The following is a 21862-nucleotide window of genomic DNA, read 5'->3' as shown; positions in this document are numbered from 1 at the left end:
TCGATTCCCCGGGAACACATGATAGGGAAAAATTGATAGCCTGAATGCACTTTAAGTTGCTTTGGATAAAAGTGTCTGCTAAATGCATTAATTTAATTTAATTTTTAATTTAACGCGCTCACAACAGACCCGGAAGAGAAGACAATGCTGAATAAAGTCGTCGTTTCTCCTATTTTTGGACCAAAATGTATTTTCGATGCTTCAAAAAATTCTAACTGACCCTCTGATGTCACATGGACTACTTTGATGATGTTTTTCTTACCTTTCTGGACATGGACAGTATACCGTACATACATTTTCAATGGAGGGACAGAAAGCTCTCGGACTACATCTAAAATATCTTAAACTGTGTTCCGAAGATGAACGGAGGTCTTACGGGTTTGGAACGACATGAGGGCGAGTCATTAATTACACAATTTTAATTTTGGGGTGAACTAACGCTTTAAGGTTTAATGACAAATTTCATTCTAAAACTGTCAGTCATTTTACTATCAAGCCTGTATCTGACAGTATACATCAATTTATCTGATGGGATATTTAAATCCTACAAAATCCTCTTTAAATCACTTTATCAAACTGGAAAATGCCCCTGTTTCATTGAGTGGTGCCCAAAATACTTCTATTCTCACTTTTTTTAAAGGCTTGTTAATATGGTATTTAGACTTTCAAAGTGTGGATTAAGATTGAACTATGGAATGATATTGCGGACTTTATTCAAAAGGAATTGCAAATACAATTGCAAATTGTATTTGCAATTGCGTTTTCAATTTGTGGACGCATAAAATGTGACATAATCCAAACGCAAATGCAAATCAAGTGACAGGGGTGGGGCCATTTTATTGGGCGTGTTTGCATTGGGAAGTGACGATCGTACTAAAATGTACCATGTTTTTACTAGGGTAAATATGAGTTAACGATAGTGTTTATAATTAAGCCACAGTAGCCACAAATGTACAGTTGTCGGAGACGTTATGAAATGTTCTTTAACATCATGAACCATAAAATGTAGTCTGTGTTCTGCTATTGTTTATTTTCATCTACTAACTTCAGCCGCCAAACGGCTGAACAGTGAGCCAAACGGCTCATACAGTGAGGAAAATTGCAGTAGTCAAGGCGAGCTGACATGTTATCAAGTACGCTGCTGTTTGCAGAATTACCGGACCTGCGTCCTCGCAGACATCACACTCCCGAGTCGAATGCACAAAGTCTGAACTACTGAGGATGCAAGTCAGAAATCAGCGGCTGAAGTTAGTCGGATAAACAAAAAAATAAAGAACGTCTGTGTTGGCCCGGGTTTCGAACACGCGCTAAAAGACGATATGCCGTGAGAGATGACAGTCACTAATGTACAGTTGCGGCTGTACATCTGCTGTGCAGCTGCTGAATATAGGAAATGTGACCGTGTTAACTTGTGGCCTGTGTTTACCTATTATGAAAATAAACAATAGCAGAACACTGACTACATTTTATGGTTCATGATATTAAAGAACATTTCATAACGTCTCAGACAACTGTACATTTGTGGCTACTGTGGCTTAATTATAAACACTATCGTTAACTCATATTTACCCTAGTAAAAACATAGTACATTTTAGTACGATCGTCACTTCCCAATGCAAACACGCCCATTAAAATGGCCCAACCCCTGTCACTTGATTGACAGGTTTCCGTGTAGACGTTGGAAATACAAATGCAAAAGGTATTGCGATTCCATTTGAGTTTTGGCAGTTTACATGCACAGTGCAGAGAGAGTGAAAAGGCAAATGTGGTAATTAATATTGCTATTTAAATATGACAGGCTCATAGCTCGTAAGATATGGGAAACAATTGCAAACGGACTTTGCATTTCCATTTTAAATTTGGCAGACACTGTGCGTTCACTTAATCGAAAATGAAAACGGTAATGCGCGATTTGCATTTGCGTTTGGATTATGTCACATTTTATGCGTCCACAAATTGAAAACGCAATTGCAAATACAATTTGCAATGCCTTTTGAATAAAGTCCGCAATATCATTCCATATTGAAAGGTGTTTATTTTGCAGTCTTAAAGTCTTAAATGGTGGCTAACGCATACAGGCCAAAGGCTTGAGATTAGCATACATAATATATTTGAGCAGACTGCTGTAGCAGTAGTAAAGCTGTATAGGTTGAAGTATATCTCCTGTGTTTAGATGAAAACCTGCTGCACATGGTATAGTAATGACAACCGGGCCAGTGAGTCAGCTCACAGGAACCAGAAGGATTATGACATTTATTTCCCTGGATGATGGAGAACAGATGCTTCTGGTGTGCTGCCAGAATTTTTTTTTTGTCAAAGTGGCTTACCGAAGCAAAAGGGGGTACATAATGCATGGTGGGCGCCAAGAACTGTGTCTTGTTGGAGCAACAGCTTATTGCATTAAGATATCATCCCATCCCAGCTGGCAAATATGTGCAGTGCATGCTAAGGAGATACCTGGAGGGCATGGGCATGTTGTTTGGTCCAATCACCTTAATGGTAAATATTATGTAACTAATGTGCCCTTCAAATGGAGTCAAAAATATCGTAATTTTGAGCAAATGAGTGAACAAGCAGATTTGTATTTACTCATATTGGACTTTTCCATTTATTCGAAAAAAGAAATTTAACCACCGTGTCCTCAGTGGTCTATGGAGACTCCTGTGTTTATTGGTGCATCAACACACAACACTTGTAATGGTTCTTTGGTGCTACAGCAAGAAAACAGTAATGGCGGAGCTTCTCACTCAGGGCTGTGTATGCACTAATAGAGCAGAGAACGTCACAAATGGGCGGGACTTTCCCTGACTATGATGTCATAGTAGTGATAAATTGGAACTGCTAGTGTGTAGAGACTGATTATGATTCATTAGGATTATAAAATAGTGAGTGGGTGGATTTTTACCATTTATAGGCTAGTTGTTTTCACACCCTGCTGCCATATAACTGTGTTCAAACACCTTATAAAAGTGATTTTTGCATTCTGTGGCACCTTTAATATTAAAATGTTATAGCAAGTTTTTCTTGTAAACACCAGGGCTGTTGTTGTTTTTTTAATACAGTAAAAACAGTAATATTGCAAAATAAGTACAACTGTTCTCCATTTTAATAATTAAAAATTCTAAATATTGTTAAAAAAATCAGCTTTGTCATCACATGAACAAACTACATTTTAAAATCTACTAATACCGAAAAATTATTTAAAATTGTAATAATATTTCACAATATTAACTGTTTTACTGTGTCTTTAAATATAATAATTATATAATAAAAGCCTTTGTGAGGATAGGAGACTTTTGAGAATTTTGAGTGAATTATGCTTGTACGAGCACCCTAGAAAGCTGAAATATGATGTTGTATTTGCAGTTTATATCTTGATAACAATACATTTTATTCCATCAGAATAGATCATTTGTATTTAAACAACCTAAGGGAAATGTTCATTTTGCAGGTATATGATATACAGTTACTACATTTACCATCAAAGTCTAACTGGACCATACTTTAACCCTTTTGTCCAAACTAACAAATAGGCAGATGGCTCTGAGCTAAACCAGAACTGTGATTGACAGCATGGGGTGTACATACAGCTAATATGGTCAGATTGGGCATGAACCAGGGCCAAGCCCAAAGATAAATGCACTACTATGGAATAAAAAAACAAAAACTTGCTAGTGGCCTTGTCAGATAATTTGAAAAAGGAAAAGTTGAGCATCAGCGAACAGCTTTTTAACCAACGGATGTAATCCTGAATTTAGCACTGGGATTAGTGCTTGCATTAAATCTTATTGAGCTCCTTCCACAGGTGTTTAGCATTCAGCGCTCATTCAGCACGAGTTAATTTGCAGTTTATCAGGAAGCTTAGCCCTGGGGCCTTTTGAACCTTTTCCCATTGTTGGAATCACACGCAACCTTCAGATCGGAGGTCTCGTTGGATTTAAGATTTCATTCCCCACCACTCCTTCGCTCTTATTTATCCTGCAAATCTTTTTACTTTGCTCAGTTCTTTTATTACACAGCTTTGGGATTTTACAGAAAGTGCTGCACTGACTGAACGTGAGCTCCAGTGCCTCAGGGCTTTACCTGTGCACAGAGCCGTTTTACTGAGGTCATTGCTTACTGTTGATTTTTTTGCTGCAAAGAGGGATCCTGAGGGAAACCCTGTGGACTGTCAAATATTATGGATCGATGTTGTCAGCAACAAGGGATGCAGAATTATGTGGATATCCCTTGGCAATATCCACATCATACGTTTGCTGTTAGCTTCCAGTCTAATGAAGTTCTAGCAAATGATGAATTCAAATTGGAGCTAGATTGTGTGCAATCCTCGCAGATCTGTTGTGTTGCAACTGTGATACATGAAACCTGCATGGTGTATATGACAGAGTCCATTGCAGTGGGAGGAGAGACGGCCTGTACAAAGACAATCTGCTGCTCAGGGGCTGCACCATCCGCAACACAGAGGAGGCTGTAGGAATCATCATCTATGCAGGTACGCTGCTTCTTTGGACTGGATTGGAAATGTCCGCTACAGTGGTTTCATTTTACATGCTGTCCACTAAAGTGTCATTTCCACCACATTTCAAATGATGTATTATGTCAAACAGTGCTCATTTATCTTTGTAATTAAATCACCATCTTTTTTTTAATCATTAGTTCATTATATCATTAGTATTTTTTTTTTCTTTATTTCACAATATTTTGAAATTTTACACATTTTTATATTTAAATGTCCCAAAATAAAATAAAAAAAACTTCAAAAAGCTATGTTAAATACTTTGTATTAAGACAAACATCATCATCATGATCATGTTATTTTTACAAAAAGTGACTGTTTTGCTTTGCACTGATTCTCAGGTCATGAAACAAAAGCAATGCTGAACAACAACGGCCCTCGTTATAAACGCAGCAAACTGGAGAGGCAGATGAACGTAGATGTGTTCTGGTGTGTCATCATCCTTCTGGTCATGTGCCTCTTTTCCGCAATCGGTACGTAAAACCTGGCATCTAGGCAGTTTTTTTCCAAGTCATTAATGCAGTCAACTGAAGTGCTTGTGAAGTATGCATATAATGGCTATTTTAAAACTCTCCATATAATATAACCTACTATTGTGTTAGTTACTGTTTTAAGTTGGGGGTTTTTCGTTGTTGTTGTTTAACTAAAGTGTTACTTAATGTGAAGCTCTTTTGCTGATTTATCCGTTATGAATAATCTTATCTTTGTATTATGTCCCAAATTAAAACCAAAAAATAATAAAACAAGTTGAAGTTAAAAGTATTTTATTAAGCATGTGGAAATGTTTGTTTCAGACAATCTTGTTATTTTAAAGTATAAACCATTTCTAATTCCTTTTTCAGCAAAAGATTTATATTTTTATGCATTTTACCACAATACAAATACTTCTTCAGTGACTGATTGAATGTATCTGATTTGAGAAAGCGTTTTAGAGGAAGCAGTGATTTGTTCTGGTTTAATTCAACATTTAGATTCGTTGAACATCTTCAGTGAAAAAAAAAAAAAAAAAAAGATTCCATTTTACCACACCATATACAGTCAAGTGTTTGTCTCTGAAACCTCCTCTAGGACATGGCCTGTGGATGTTCCAGTATGGAGATAAGAGGCCTGTCTTTGACGTCCTGAGCCCAGAAGGAACAGATTTATCTCCAGTGGTCTCAGCCATTTATCTCTTCCTGACCATGATTATAGTTTTGCAGGTGATAAGCAAGTGGTGTAAGGGTAATGTTACCATGTGCTTCAGATTAACATTGATGCTCTGTATTTAGAGGAAATCTAATTCTTTTAGATTTGAAGTCACCATGCAATTAAATAATGATTCACTTTTGAATTTTCAATTTTGGATTAACATTTCCTTTATTTCCCACCTGGTTTGTAGGCTCAGCGGTAGTTGAAATGATGACCCTGCATGAACCTATAACAAACCTCTCTACTTCTCTTTTTCTCTGGTGCAGGTGCTGATCCCAATCTCGCTCTTTGTTTCCATTGAAATAGTGAAGATATGCCAGGTGTACTTTATCCATCAGGACATGGAGCTGTACGATGAGGAAACAGACTCTCACCTCCAGTGCAGGGCTCTGAACATCACAGAAGACCTGGGCCAGATGCAGTACATTTTCTCTGATAAGACCGGCACTCTCACAGAAAACAAGATGGTGTTTCGCCGTTGTACTGTGGCAGGAGTCGAGTACTCGCATGATGCCAATGGTTAGGATTCTCAGCATCTGCAGTGCTAAAGCAAGGGCCAATGTAGTTCTTTGCACACCATTAATTCTCTGTAAATGAGCATTATGCTGTATAAACAATAGGGCTGTCAATCATGTAAAATATGAATAGATTTAATTACATGATATGCCAATTAATGTAATTAATCATAGTGATTACAATTAATGCCGTATATCAAAAAGCCTGCAAATGAAGATCATTCAAATACATGTAGCAGAATTAGCTCATACTTTATTTCAGGGACCAATTCTCACTATTAACTAACTATTAACTATTACTTTTGTCTCAATAAATTCTAGTTAGTAAGGTAGTTGTTAACTTTAGATATGGGGTAAATTATGGTCACTAGTAATACACATGCTAATAAGCAACCAATTAGTAGTGAGAATTGGTCCCTTAACAAAAGTGTTACCCACAATTATTTTTGAAAGAAATTAATACTTTTATCCAGCAAGGATGAAATGTAAAAATTAAGAGACATTATAATGTTACAAATTGCTATTCCAATAAATGCTGTACTTTGAAACTTTACAATTCTTAGAGTATTCTGGAAAGATTGCAGATTGCAGTTTCCACAAAAATATTAACTGTATTTAACATTGAGAATAATAAGAAATGTTTTTAAGCGCCAAAACAATATATTAGAAAGACTGGAGTAATGGCTGCTGAAAATTCAGCTGTCCCATTACAGGAATACATTTAAATGTCATTGGAATAGAAAACAGTGCATTTAATTGTAATAAAAATTCTGAATATTATAGTTTTTTCATTAAATAAATTCAGCCTTGGTTAGCATAAAAAACTTGTATAAAAAATGTTATTATTAAAAAAATCATTTAAACTTTTAAAATGTACGTGTATTGAAATGAATGAATGCATGCCAGTAAGGCAGCTCAGATTAAACACTAGCATGAGGAAAAAGTGCCAGAAGCCTTAGGTCTTCAACGTACAGGCCAAATGTTTCAAAGAATGTCTTTCCCACAGCGAGGAGGCTTGCTATGTACCAAGAAATGGATTCAGAAGAGGAGGACTGTACATCTCATGGTGGAACTCTCCCACGGCGGGACAGTGTCACCAGCCACCAGAGTGGAAAAGTAGTGTTGCGATCACAGAGCACCAAATCTCACCGTCGCACCGGGAGCAGAGCCGAAGCCAAACGGGCCAGCATTCTGTCCAAACACACTGCCTTCAGCAGTCCCATGGTTAGAAAACATATCTTCTCCACCTCAAGCTGTACATGTATCACTCAGTATCCCAATGCTTAACAATATTTGCTCTTTTTTATTTTATCGGTTTGACAGGAAAAGGATATTACTCCAGATCCCCAGCTCATGGATAAAGTCAATGAGTGCAGCAGTCAGATGGAGTTCATGCGTTTTCACAGTCAGTCCCTGAACCAGATCCCTCCTGACCTGTGTGATGTCTTTGACTTCTTCATTGCTCTCACTATCTGCAACACTGTGGTTGTGTCCTCACCCAATCAACCCCGGCAGAAGGTAAGCAGACCGACCACCAGGAATTAACTGAAACATTTGCAACCTACTTTACGTCAGTAATGTGATGCAATTCAGGACATTCCGTTGAGAGGAAGTCTGTGCAGAAAGTAAATAGTCAGTTGTATAGTCATTTTCAATCCTGTTGGCTTTTTTGTCATGTGCCATGCTTTACTAACAGCTGTTGAGGTCATGGATATCGGTTAAATAGCAGTTTAAGATTGAGATTCGTTTTAATCTCAGGACAACTAAAGTGTCTCATGTCAGATTTTTATCACACAAATTTATTAATGTCTCGTGTGTAGCTGTGGTGTTTTTTTGGCCGCAGTTAACTTCCTTTGGTGGTTTTGTGCTGTGAGAATTGGAGCAACTTCCGGTTTCTGAGTATGTTAATATTCTATCTTTCAAATGTGTAATGTTGCCCTCTACTAGTTTATGGCATGAGATGCCCTCAAAATCCACCTTTTCTGGAGCCATTCCAGCATTAGCATGTGTATTTAAGACCAGGAAAATACTGCGATCAAAGACGTGTCCTCCCTTTATAATACAAGTCTGATCTTGAGCTGAGTGATTTGCATTTGGGGTTTGATTAAATTAATGGCTGCTTAAAGTTCTGCCATAATTAATTTGCATTAACTTGCAGTTTCTCTATCACAGTTGTTTTAATTAATCCTCTCTTCTGAGAGCAGTTGTGAATAAATTACTTTCGTAAATTAATTTACATTTGTCAAACACAATCTTAATGAAATCTTTAATAAATAAATAGATATATAAGTATTAGTGCTGGGCAATGATTAAAAAAATTTTTTGATCATGATAAATCACATTATTGTCTGCGATTAATCACATTCTTATGCACAAAACTTAGAATGCATTCAAAAGTAGTGTATTGTGCACTTTTGTTCATTTTAAAAGTAGGCCTACTGCTATATGAACAAAAGTGTAATAACATTTGGTTTGCAAAAACTTTAAACAAATAAGGTGCTTTTTATAGCAATGTTCCTTTTACATAGTAATATTATTTATAACATTAAATATTAACTTATAACATTAATGTAATTAAATATAAAACAAGCTATTTGTCACTGTCAGGACAATAAAGTTTTTATAGAAATTTTTTATAGTTTGTTTTAGAAAAACATGTTATGCTCCGAGTACAGAGCCTCAATCTTTACATTATAACAGGCACTTTACTATTAGAGACCTGCACGATTGTGGGACCCATCGCAGCAGAGTGCAGCGCAGGACAACACTTGATAGGCGGATAGAGACTCGTGCAGGATGCGGGAGAATAATGCCGCGTTCCAGGCAACCCATAACCCGTGTTTTTCCAACCTTCTACCCGTGAAACTGCACTGGAACAGCAGTCAAACCCGTGACTTCCCACCCGTGAACTCGTACTAGATAGAAGTACTCCGAGTTACGAACTCTGACGTCACATAGCCTGCGAAACAACAATGGCAGCCTCTACGGATAATATTGCCTATGGATGCAGTGTTTACGCAAGTGGTGCACGTTAAAAAAACGATTTTAGGACAATATAACATTGCAATAAAATTAATAATCTAGCTACAATTGCTTGCGCTCAGGAAGCTTGGCTTGACTTGCCTGGAACGCTATAAAGTCGTGAGTCGTGGTTTGAAATTGTGACTTACGGGCTCAAAAACCTGCCTGGAACGCAGCATAATTAGGGTGTGCTCACACTAGGCAATCTTAACCGTGCCTTAGCGATTTTGACCCCAAAGCCTGGTTTGTTTGACTAGTGTGATCGTTTCGTTCCCTGGCTAGTTCAGTTATATATAGATCAGTGAGTGTGAGCGCTAATCGCACCAGAGAGCAGATCTTCTGATACGTACTGGATGATTGCGTGAATATTTCTGAGCGGCAAAAGCGATCTATCTGTAAAGTAGGGCTGTGCAAAAAATCAAATGCGATTTTCATGCACATTTTGTCAGTAAAGGCGCTCCTGTGATTAGAAGTACATCTCCAGCACGTGCGTTCAGATCAGGGTTGCCAGGTTTTCAAAACAAATTCTGCCCACTTGCTTCTTAAAACTAGTCCAAAACTAGCCCAATCGCGTGCGTTTCCAGGAGGTTCCCCGATAAAAAAAAATTGTGTCCCAGGGTTAAAATAATAGACTGTAAAAAATATGGACAAAGCGTCTGTGACGTCACCCATATACTTTCTGAAGAGCGGGTTTGAAGCCGTTTATGGGGGGTATGGGCTGCGCCATCTTGGAAAATCTTGGGAAATCCTAACCCCGCCCACCTTCTGACGCAACATGCTTCACTCAGCTCGCTCTGCAAATTCGGTTATCTCTGTGTATATTTTAGGCAATGAAATATGTTATAAAACACCATACTTACTATTTTCGTTTTCATTAAAAGAAATCTTAAACATTATAGCCACACAAATGTGGTTCAGGTAACGCATATTGATTATATTCAACTACACATAACGTTTGCCTATTTATGAAAAAACAAAATATAAAATTCAAACCTGCCTCTTTTCATTTTAAATATAATATAAAAATATTAAACATTTTATTGTCCAGGCAATATGTGCATTTGTACTAAAGAACAGATTTTGCAGTAAACAACATTACAGATCATCTTCGTTGTATTAAAATTTAAAATGACAAAACTCAACCCAGTCTCTTTTTGTTAAATTTCAGTTTTATCAATATTAGCCATTATAAAAGTATAAGTAAAAGGTATAAGAAGCTATACAAATAAAGCAAACAATTCAGTTAAACATACAAAGTCAGCGCTCTAGTCTAACCATACATCGGTAAAGTTAAATAGCTTATAAAGTTATGAAACTTCATTCTCGCCTGAAAACCTCTTAAAACTACATTTCATGATACAGAAACAGTAGTATTATATGTCAACTGTATTAAAAAATGGCGCTTGTTGTCATTCTCCGTGGCCCTGCCTTGTCAGCTGTCAATCAAGCTGTCACTCAAAGTTAACCACACCCTTATTGTCATATATTTTAAATCTAAATACGATCTAAACTAACGAGTTAGAAAAAAAATCACCCCCCTCACAGTTGTCAGGCACTCGGAAGCTATCGAAAAATACAATAAAAGTCCATGGGACCAACTTGTAAAAACATGATTTTATGCTGTGAAAACGGACGTTTTAACATGGGGGCTATGGACATTTGCTCCCTTTTGGGACCTTCCCCTGGCGGATTTTCAATGTATTGCAGTTTTTCGCACTTCCGGGTAGGCTTCATTTTTCAGATCAGAATGTTGCCGCTTGGTTAAAATACACGTTTTTGGCAGGGTTGCCTTAGTAAAATTAGCATTTTAGGGGCTAAACATCACGTTATTGGTATTGGGGTCGCTTCAACCCGCGGACATGAAAAACAACAGCGGACTTGGCAACACTGGTTCAGGTGGAGCGGCATTACTACTGTACACAGAGCTGTAGTCCACCGACAATCTACACAAAATCGCTTTCAAAATCAACAAATAATCGCTTCCGATTTTGAAATCGATTTTGTGTAGATTGTCAGTGAACTACGGCTCTGTGTAGTAAAGGCCAACCAGTGTTGCCAAGTCTGTGGTTGTTTTTCATGTCCGCGGGTCGAACCGACCCCAGTACAAACAACGTGATGATTAGCCCCTAAAGTTAAGCTTTCCATTTTCAGTGGACAGTGGTTTGTGAATGTTGATGCTTGGCCTAAATAATTTGATCAGGAGCATCCCTTCCTGTGACCCATGATTTGTCTGTATGTGTATTCAGAGCCAGTGAGCAATGGACCTTTCGTAAGAATAAACGCGCAATAAAATAATTATCGCCATTAATCAATTAATGCGTTAACATGATAATAACGCACTAACTTACCCAGCCCTAATAAATATATAAATAAACTTTAATTAAAATGTAAAGTATCAAACCAAGTAGTATCTACAAACAAATTAATAGCTCTTCTTCGAACCAATTTTACTTTTCTTAAACCAGTTTTTGCGATCATTTTGAATCATTTGTTGTCTAAGTGATTATTAGTGGATTCATTTCACGTCAGTGTTATTTTAGTGTCTAGGTGATATACTATTATTATCAGAGGAGGGTAGAGTACCCAAAAACTGTACTCAAGTAAAAGTACTTCTAGAAATATTTACTCAAGTAAAAGTACTAGTCTGAATAGTTACTTGAGTAAGAGTAAAAGAGAATCGGATAAAAAATCTACTCAAGTAGTTAGTTACTAGTTACTTTGGGTCATATATACTGAGCCTAATTTTATTTAGATATATGGATAAAATGTATGTAATGTATGTGTGTGTGTATAAATATTTATTTCATCAGCCTTTACTCCAGTCTTCAATGTCACATAATCCTTCAGAAATCATTCCAATATGTTGAATTTGCATCACAAAATAAATTATATTTTAAAGTATGTATTATATATGTATAAATAACCTCTGACACAGAGAAGAGAGAAAACTCCTCACATGACTGCTAAGTTACCGAACATCTGGACATAACGAACCAAATGCACATTGACGGATCTTCTTCTGTCTGAAAGCAGAAGTATATCTCTGCAAGCGTAAATATTGTGGAAATATCATTATTAATTGTGTCTAGGCATATGGTGGTCATCATGTGACACACAGCAGCCACAACAGCATATTGGCATTAAGCATTATTTATTAATTTTTAATTTTTCATTTTTATTAGAAACATTCCCAGACACATGAAATATATAATGAAATATCTCGATTCTCACATTTCATAGAATGTTAATAATGATAATATGCGATGGTCAAAGTAGCCTAATTATGTAATTTATTATAAAACCCTGTCTGTTTACTTAAGTAACAGATATGTGTCATGCCATAACATATTTTTAATACGACTGACTTTATATTAAATGTGAATTTAACATTGAAAGTTAATGTGATATAAATATTGCTACTAATCTTTCATTGTTCAGAAAGAGAGCAAATAACATTTACATTATTAAAGATCATTTTCACTGACAGTCTAGAGTTCAATCACTCTCAGAAACTCCCATTAAAATCACTGAAACTGTTAACACTGTGAAATCAATATCATATTTACAGATTTGTACACACATCTGCACTTTGTTGTTTCTGATGAGAGAATTTGCCAGAAAGAATCTAATGCATAGTGCTGTAAAAATGCATCTATCTCTGGCTCAGCACCAGCAAGCTATAACAGATCTAAATTTAGCAGCTGATGATATGACTCGCTGAACGTACTCGTGTGATTGTATTAAAATTAATAAAATCTTAATCGGCTATTTTTTGTCTTTTGGAAGCTGCATTCAACTTGACTCCCCTCTGTTATAAGCCACACGTACAACAAACTAATGTCACAGTGGTATCGTGTACTGTAATCTAATGTAGCCCAAGTTATTACCTGTTGAACAGCACACGCAGTGTTCATCTAATAAGGATCTTCATCGCAAGCAAATAATAGCCTTTGCAGATTTGCTTTCAATTCAGTGCAGTTCCATAGCCACGTTTTCAACGCTGCTGATCTTAAACGTTACAACTCTGAGTGAACCGCTTCAGACGCTCAGCGCGTGCGGCAGGGACCTGAACGACTCATTCAAACTGATTCATGAACCAATTCACTCGTTTGCCAATTGGTTTGATCAAGCCTTTGAACAGAATTGACTCAAAAGAATGAATCATTTTGCGAATGGGCATCGCTCATTGTCCAGAGAAAAGTAGACGGTGCGTTTGGAATAAAGTGAAGCAGTTATAAAATTAATTTCATTAAGATAAAGTAACGAGAGGAGCGTCGCCCACAGTAACGAAGTAAAAGTACAGATTTTTCCCCAAAAAGTTACTCAAGTAAGAGTAAAAGTACCCATCTTTGAATATACTCCAAAAAGTATGTTACCCCAAAAAATTACTCAAGTAAATGTAACGAAGTAAATGTAACTCGTTACTACCCACCTCTGATTATTATAGTTTGTGTTTATAATTTTAATTACATTTTATTTTAGTTTTCTGGTTTAATGTTAATTTTAGTTAATAGTTTTTGTAATTTTGTGTGTTTTTGTCATTTTCAATTTAATTTTTCTTGTTTTTAAATGCATCAAAATTATTTTTATTAATACAAAAAGAATAATTCATACATTTTTTATTTTATTTTTTTAGTCTTGTGAATCTTTCATTTAAAATAAACGCCTCTTGGTTTGATATTTTATTTGAGTTCAGAATGCAGTATGCTTAAATATTCCAAAAATTCTTGAGGTCGTTGTATGTGCGGTTAAATTTTTTTGCCTTGCCATCTGTTATAGAATGATTAACAAATCATCCTCCCATTTGGCTACAGTATTAAATGCACACAAATATTTAAGGAGTTTTGTTTTGACAAATGTTCCTTGGATCTTATCAAGGTGCGTCGCTACGAGTTGAAGTCTCCAGTGAAGACCATCGAGGACTTCATCAAGCGCTTCACTCCGAGCCGCCTGACCTCTGGCTCCAACAACAGCAGCTCTTCCAGTCTGGCCACCAACCGCTCGTCCTCCCATAAAGTGGGCTGCAGCATGCTGTCCTCCCCCTCAGCCGAAAGCACGCTCACAAAGCTGAAGGAGGAGAAGCGTCCGGAGCATGACCTGCAGCATGCCTTCAGCCCCGTCCCACCCAACTTTGATAAAACAAAAGCTTTGGCTCAGGATGAATGCGAGCTCAGATATGAGGCAGAGTCACCGGACGAGGCAGCGTTGGTTTATGCAGCTCGGGCCTATAAGTGTGCTCTTGTCGGCCGTTTACCGGACCAGGTGACCGTGGAGCTTCCACACTTGGGCAAGCTGAGCTTTGAGCTTCTGCACACACTGGGGTTTGATTCCACAAGAAAAAGGATGTCAGTGGTGGTAAAACACCCACTGACTGAGCAAATCACAGTTTACACCAAGGGTGCCGATTCAGTCATCATGGATTTGATCAGACCAGCCACAGGTATGCTACCATTGATGAGCACATTGTTCCCACACTTTGTTTCAATGCATAATATGGATGCACTGCAGTGTATATTTAAAATATGAAGTTTACATGCTTATAGTAATGCAGGTTTGAATCTGGCTCATGTCATGTCCCAATCCCAATGCCCCTTTCTCTCCCTCCATTTCATATACATGTACGTGTTTATATATGTATATGTACATGTATTCTCATTCAAAAGATTGTGCTTCATGGAGTCGATAAGATGCATTTATTTGATCAAAAAGTTGAAGTGAAATATTGTCAAATATAATTCTAAAGAAAATATAAAAATATAATTTAGAATAACTGTTTTCTGTTCTAATATATTAAAAAAATAATAATAAAAATTTCTGTGATGACAGCTGAATTTTTAACAGCTTCTTAGCAGTCTTCAAGGTCTCATGATCCTTCAGAAATCATTCTAATATGCTTATTTAGTGCTTAAGTCAAGAAACATTTCTTATTAATATCAATGCTGAAAACTTTTTTTTTTTTTTATTGATTTATTTTCATTAATTCACCTACCCATTGTCAATTATTTCTCTATTATTTTTACAGATATAACAAAAAAACTCATAACATCTTGTTGAAAAGTTAATCTTTTTGAAAATTTGAAGCTGCGTTTCTGACCGTTTTGCCCATGGCCGTCCATCCATCTTGTAGCTTCTAAAAGACCCCTGTGCCCCAGTTAGACAGCGCATGAGGCCTATTCCAGCAGAATTAATAAATAACAGCTCACAGCCAAATGGCCAAAAGTCATCTGATTTCTTCAGAACACTGAATGGCTAGAATTTTTTTTTTATGTCTCCAAGTAATTGAAAGAGCAAGAGCTACTAAGAGCAGACAGTGAGACGGTGTGATTTTTCAAGGAAATGTTTTGAATTTTTCATGTCTTTGGAATGCTTAAACTGGCCTCTAGATTTTGATGTACACTGTTGATCTATGCTGATAGACATCTTCTTGATTTCTGGATGGCTTCCAGATTGTTCTCGGCTCTTGATGTATAGCCAAGGGTTTTAGCAGTAATAAACTATCCTAATGGCATAGGTAGACTGGCTTGTTGGTATTCCAGGCACGAGAACAGCTCCAGTGGCAGTTTTCTCTAATGTTGTGTACATAAATGACTGAACAGAAATACTACATGCACAGCCCTGTGCTTTATATCTAAATGTCAAGACGACAGCCAAAAAAAAAAGAAATCTATGGCTTAGAATAGTTCACAAGCGGTCTGGTTGCTCATCTTTTTGGATGAAAGAGCGGAATAAATCAGAACATGGATGTTTTTCAGTGTTATTTCTATTTTTTCCAGTATGTTACAGATTAGAAGAGAGAATAATTTGTCACTTGTTTCATAAAAACAAAAATCACATTGTTGTAATGTGCTTATATTACCTTTATATAGCAATGGAAAGAGGTTTATAAGCAGTAAGGTGAAGTTGATATTTTTGTAAAATAAAAATAAAAGCGTGTGTATTTTAAAAGTAATATTTGACTGTCACAGGCTACTGTTCTAAACAGACAAACTTCCTTTGGGTGGAATTTTCTAGTTTCCTGGTACATTTGAAAGATTTACTAATATTTTTCAGATAACAAAAAATTTAAATAAAAAAGAGGGGGAAATAATTATTTGAAGCAACATTGCATAATATATTAGGTGTACTTCATCTTACTACTGCACTGACAGATTTTGTCCCTTGTGTTTAATTTGTTATATTTAACATTTTTATATTTTTGCTGTATGAAAAGAAAACTGTAAAATAATAAGTGGAGTAAGACAAAACACATTCAGTAAAGAGTATATTAGTACAAGTCTTAATAAAATACAGTGTTGCTTCTCAAGTACATTAATTTTCTTTCAAGGATATTCTGAGTTTTACATTGCTACCTGTAAAAAAATAAAAATAGAATGCTACTTAAAAAAAAAAACCTTGGATGAATCGCTCACAATGAGATCTACAATACGTTTCGTGCTGACTTTAAGGTTTTATGTCATAACTTGATTTTCTTTCAGGATTTAAAACCCTGCATAACCACAATCTCCCGAGAGCTTGCAATAATTTTTGAGTGCAGTGCTCATATCTCAAATTCCAATCAACAAACAAATAATAGAAATTCCTAGTATACTTTTTTTTCAAAAAAATCTGTGGTAAAGTCTAATTGTTAAACTAAATGTTTAATAATGGCTATACATGTTTGTTTGTCTGTTTTTAAGATTATAGCGAATATCTTACCCTATAGATTTCCAATGAAAGTGCATTAAAGATTTGTGCAGTTGAAATTGAGACCTTTTCAGCTATATGGACAATAAGCTAGAGTCATTGTGAGTAGTTATGTCATTTCCTTTTTCTGCCATGTGTTTAGGTGGCTGCCTGAAAATAGAACCCCAGGTTTATTAGTGTCCAGCCTATGTTGGGATTAGTTAGCATAAAATTGCACACACACACACACACACCCAGACTGTGACTCACTACAGCCTATGTACTGTTGTAAGTGTATATTCCTGTACTTTAAGAGCTAGAGCCACTGTTCACTTCTGGGTGTGGACTTCCAATTAACACAGCAGAGCAACTGAAAGTACAGTTGCTCCATTCAGAAGCAGTGGGATGTTTGCCATGCTTGTCTAATGACACAATGCACAAAAAACAGACTACAGGTGCCAGCCTGAGCCACACAGCTTTTAAGTCTTTGAAAAGAAAATTGTTACAACTTCATTGACATAAAGCTGTTTTGACCAGGCAACCATAAAGATTTGTAAAAACAAACAGTACTTTTGTGTTTCCAGTCATTATGTAACATGTTAAAATGAAGGACATAGACAAAAATTTTCCAAAGTGTGCTCCATTACCAATGTTGGAAAGCACGCCATGTTTTACTAAGCGAATGGCAATCATTTCTGTTTCTGTGATCATTTTTGTTTCTGTGAGTAGCTGCCTCTCTGGTTAAATTCCAAGACATACTTTTGTACATACTTCTGAGGCATTCAATTTTGATTCATAGGTCGTCCTAAATGGAGTTAGCTGTGGACATGAAAGATACTACTCCATTCGTGTTGCTAGTATTTTAAAGATTCTGTTGCATATGTCATGAAAGATTTTAATACACTTTTCCTTTTTGCTCTTTGAAGGGTCATGTCAGGGCATGATATTGGGATTTACTGTATCTATAGGTTTATTAAGAACATTTAATACCTGAGTCAATGCATCAATCTCTGGAAAAACACGTCCAGTCGTCCCACAGTTGCAGGGGTGGTGATTAATCATTCTGTGAAAAAGTGAGGTTTGGCATTCTCGCCCCCTCGTCTTGGCTGACGGTCGTCCATGTTGGGAAGTGATCATCCCAAACAGTTTGTTCTGCTCTACCTGCCAGGAAGCTATGCACTGAGCTATAACACAGGAGCGATAAACCTCAAAATGCTCTGTAGCCAGCTTATCCAGTCAACCTGTCAAAACACTCTTGATTTTTGCCATGTTGATTCAATCTAATGGCCTTGTTGAGGAAGCCATTGGCAACATAGAGAACCATCCTTGAAGAGGCTGAAGTGATTAGTTTAGCTGTCTGCAAACAGTATGTTTTTCACATGGTGTGTGTTTAATACTAGTTTAGTAAATTCTTCTCTAAATGTTAGCATATTTTAATGGATTGTCTAATTTTCTTTTTGGTTTTTTTTATTTGTGTTTTTGTATTGCAGATGATTGCAAAGGAAAACGACAAAGGAAAATCTTGTACAAAACTCAAAACTACTTAAATCTTTATGCTGCAGACGGTCTCAGGACACTCTGTATCGCCAAAAAGGTAACACGGACTCTAATTTTTAATATGATATAATATAATCTTACATAAATAATGTTTTTGAGTTACCATCATTTTGATATATATTTAATTTCATCTTTAATATGAATCTTTACTCAATTGACAGCCCTCGTTTTTATTGTCATTTACACTTTTGGGTGGACTTTACTGGATAAAAACAAATGGTTTGTGTTGAAAATATAAAAAAGTGTTTTTGCACCGATGGTTTACAAGTCTGAGATTTTTTCCAGAATGCTGATCTGCGTGACAGATCTCTCACTCTCTGTACATCTTTTTCTCATCTGTCTTCTTTTTCCACATTTCATGGATAGTAATATATGCTCTCGCGCTCTTCTCTGACTTGATAATTCAGTGTCTTGAGCTCCTTGTGGGAGTCTGGTTGCCATATGAGGTGATAAGATGTGTTGTTCTTGTTTTTTTCCCTCTATTTTTCAACAAACTTAGGGTTAAGCAGATTTTCAGATTGATCAGAATTTTAACCAACAAAACTTTACTTTTTCCCCTTTTTCTCACTGGAGCCCTGCTGTGATCTATCACTTCCTATGTAATTTTAATAAAAGTATGAATTCTATATCTTATTCTTTTTGGCATGCTTCATTATCGCTGTTGCTAAACAGTCACTTTAAAAGGAAAGGGAAGCCTTGAACAGCTTGCATACAATTATTTTTCACACAGCTAAGTGTGAATTCATTCATAAATGGAGCTGCTTACAGTTTAGCAAGCCTCTTATTGTGTTAGTTTTATTTTCTCCACCTGCAACCAGAATACCTTTATTACGTTCTACTCTCTTTTTCCTTTTTTCACGCATCCCTTCAAAGCTAGAAGATCTTTTTGAAATATTGTAACAAACAGTGCCTTATCAAAACTCATTTATTGCAAATAATGCTGATGTTGCACCTCTAACAGTGATGTGATTGTTATTTGTTCAATCCAGGTTCTCAGTAAGGAGGACTATGCCAGTTGGCTACAACTCCACCTGGAAGCAGAGACAGCCATACAGAGGAGGGAGGAGCTGCTATTTGAGTCTGCATTACGACTAGAGACCAACCTCCAACTTCTGGGTAATAATAGCTCCTAAAGCACTCTTAGTCCATCAAGTACTAATTTACACCTGTTGTTAAAGGGGTGGTCACCCAAGAATAACATTTCTGTCATCATTTCCTCATCCTCATGTCATTCCAAACCTGTAAGAGTTTCTTTCTTCTTCTGAACACAACGAGAAGATACTTTGAAGAATGCTGGTAACCAAAGAGTTGCTAGTACCCGTTGACTTTCATAGTAATTTTTCCATGGAATTCAATGGGGACCAGCAACTGTTTGGTTACCAGCATTCTTCAGGAAATTTTCTTTTATGTTCAGCAAAAGAAAATAAGCCATGCAGGCTTGAAACAATTTGACGGTCCATAAACAATGACCGAATATTCATTTTTGGGTGAACTATACTATTAATATCTCGAGGTTCTTAGTAACAGACACTTAAAATCTTTCTGTCTGTCTTTTAAAATAGGAGCAACAGGTATTGAGGACAGACTTCAGGATGGGGTTCCCGAGACCATCGCCTCTCTGAGGAAAGCAGGCCTTCAGATCTGGGTGCTGACAGGAGATAAACAAGAGACTGCCATCAACATTGCCTATGCCTGCAAACTGCTGGACCCAGAGGAGGAGATAATCACTCTTAATGCTGACTCACAGGTATACCCAGCATGCACTGCTGCAGTCTCGCCTCACTTCCTTCTCCCTCTAAATGCTGACTTAGTGAGACACGCTCTACATCTAATGAATGGTTTGATAAACAATTTATCTGGTGATTACTTCTGCAGTTAATCATTTAGTCAGAGACTTCATCTCCAAACAATATGAAGTTGAAGGCCACAAATAATCACTGAACTGAACAGAAAGAATTGATTTGCTTGAATAGTCTCAGAATTCCCAACACTGCGGGGAATTGTGTTTCACATATGCCTTATTAAAACAGTAACTATTAATCTCAGGCTGCCCACTCCAGCTGACAACTTGCTTGCATCTACAGAGTTTGGAAGATGTTTAATATCAGTTCTCACAAGGGGTTAAAAAGCATTTTATAATTCCATTATATCTTTGGTGTAGATTCTGCTTGATCTTGTATTTAATTATTTATTCTCTGATTTGATTATTGTTCTTGTTTTGCTTTTTGCAACCAGGAATGACAGAAATGTCTGAAGGTATTGCCCATAACTTGTAGGCCTGATTGTTCCAGTTGAAAACACAAACTGTAGTTCTGTTTCTCCCACTATTGTGCCTTTTTCCCCCTCACCCATCTACCATATGAGCGTTTTTTCCACTATGGGCACTTTAATCTCCCAAGGGCTGATTACTTTTTTTTGAAATATTATTATTATTATACAACTAACTAATCCCTTTTTCTTTATTTGTTTCTCAAATCTCATCTTTAGTTAGTTTAATTATCGGCAACTGCTGTTAAGATTTGTCTGTTTTTACACCGACAGCACTGAGAACAAAACCAGCAGGCACACAATAAATTATGTAAAAAAAAAAATAATAATAATGTTGATTAATTTTCAAGTTCTAATTAAGTAAATATTAATATTACTTAAATTGTAGCATGCTTCTTGAACCCATTAACCGGGACTCGAACATGAGACGACGCGCTGCCTACGAGGCTATCAGCAACGACAGCATGTTATCTTTAATTTAAAATCAGTCGTGACAATTTTTTTTTATTTATAGGATATTGCAGTGTTTATTATAAATAATTTGCCCATGCACAGATCTTTAATCATTACTTTAAATAGACTTTTTAATACTGATATTGCATATATTGGCTTTTTATCAGCTAACCTGCTCTCTAAGATATCAGCTATCAAAAATCCATATCTGGCCACCACAAATGAAAATATTTTGTAAGGTAATTTATTTAGACGTAAAGGACCAAAAGTGTCTATGGTTAAAAAAACACCCATATATCAAACTATTTGCGTATTCCCCTGCATGTCCTCTATTAGACTGTAGGTGTTTCCCTCACAGAACAGCTGAACTGTCTTGAATGAGCTCTCATGGTGTTTCATGATTTTGTCTCCTTGGAGAACACGTGATGCATCCACGTGAGTTTTGTTTTGAAAAAACACACAGGCAAAGAGCTGTCATACTGGAATGTCTTAATCACCGACTTGCTGTATTAGTCAGAACTTTTTCTTTGCTTTAAAAGGATAGTGCACCCAAAAATAAAAATGTTCATCATCATACTCTCGCCCTCGCATCATTACAAAGCTGTATGACTTCCTTTCTTCTGTGGAACAAAAGAAGATATTTCGAAAAATGTTGGGAACCAAGCTGTTTGGATTACTTTTG

At 36.5% G+C, this 21862-nt stretch overlaps 1 protein-coding gene across 1 annotated transcript in view; it reads left to right on the top strand.

Annotated features, from left to right (window-relative positions):
- The window catches only part of LOC132161071 (phospholipid-transporting ATPase VA-like), a 52547-nt gene that overhangs the window by 17226 nt on the left and 13459 nt on the right, over positions 1 to 21862 (top strand). Inside the window, exons 4-13 of the mRNA XM_059570864.1 lie at positions 4386 to 4492; positions 4858 to 4989; positions 5585 to 5715; positions 5971 to 6223; positions 7226 to 7443; positions 7543 to 7737; positions 14119 to 14680; positions 18393 to 18496; positions 19449 to 19575; positions 20022 to 20206. Coding sequence (XP_059426847.1) covers positions 4386 to 4492; positions 4858 to 4989; positions 5585 to 5715; positions 5971 to 6223; positions 7226 to 7443; positions 7543 to 7737; positions 14119 to 14680; positions 18393 to 18496; positions 19449 to 19575; positions 20022 to 20206 — 2014 coding nt within the window. The remainder of the gene's footprint in view (positions 1 to 4385; positions 4493 to 4857; positions 4990 to 5584; positions 5716 to 5970; positions 6224 to 7225; positions 7444 to 7542; positions 7738 to 14118; positions 14681 to 18392; positions 18497 to 19448; positions 19576 to 20021; positions 20207 to 21862) is intronic.

Source organism: Carassius carassius, chromosome 17 (assembly GCF_963082965.1).
Source record: "Carassius carassius chromosome 17, fCarCar2.1, whole genome shotgun sequence".
Lineage (NCBI taxonomy): Eukaryota > Metazoa > Chordata > Actinopteri > Cypriniformes > Cyprinidae > Carassius > Carassius carassius.
The sequence above is the reverse complement of the archived record's forward strand: the minus strand, read 5'-3'. Positions and strand labels throughout refer to the sequence as shown.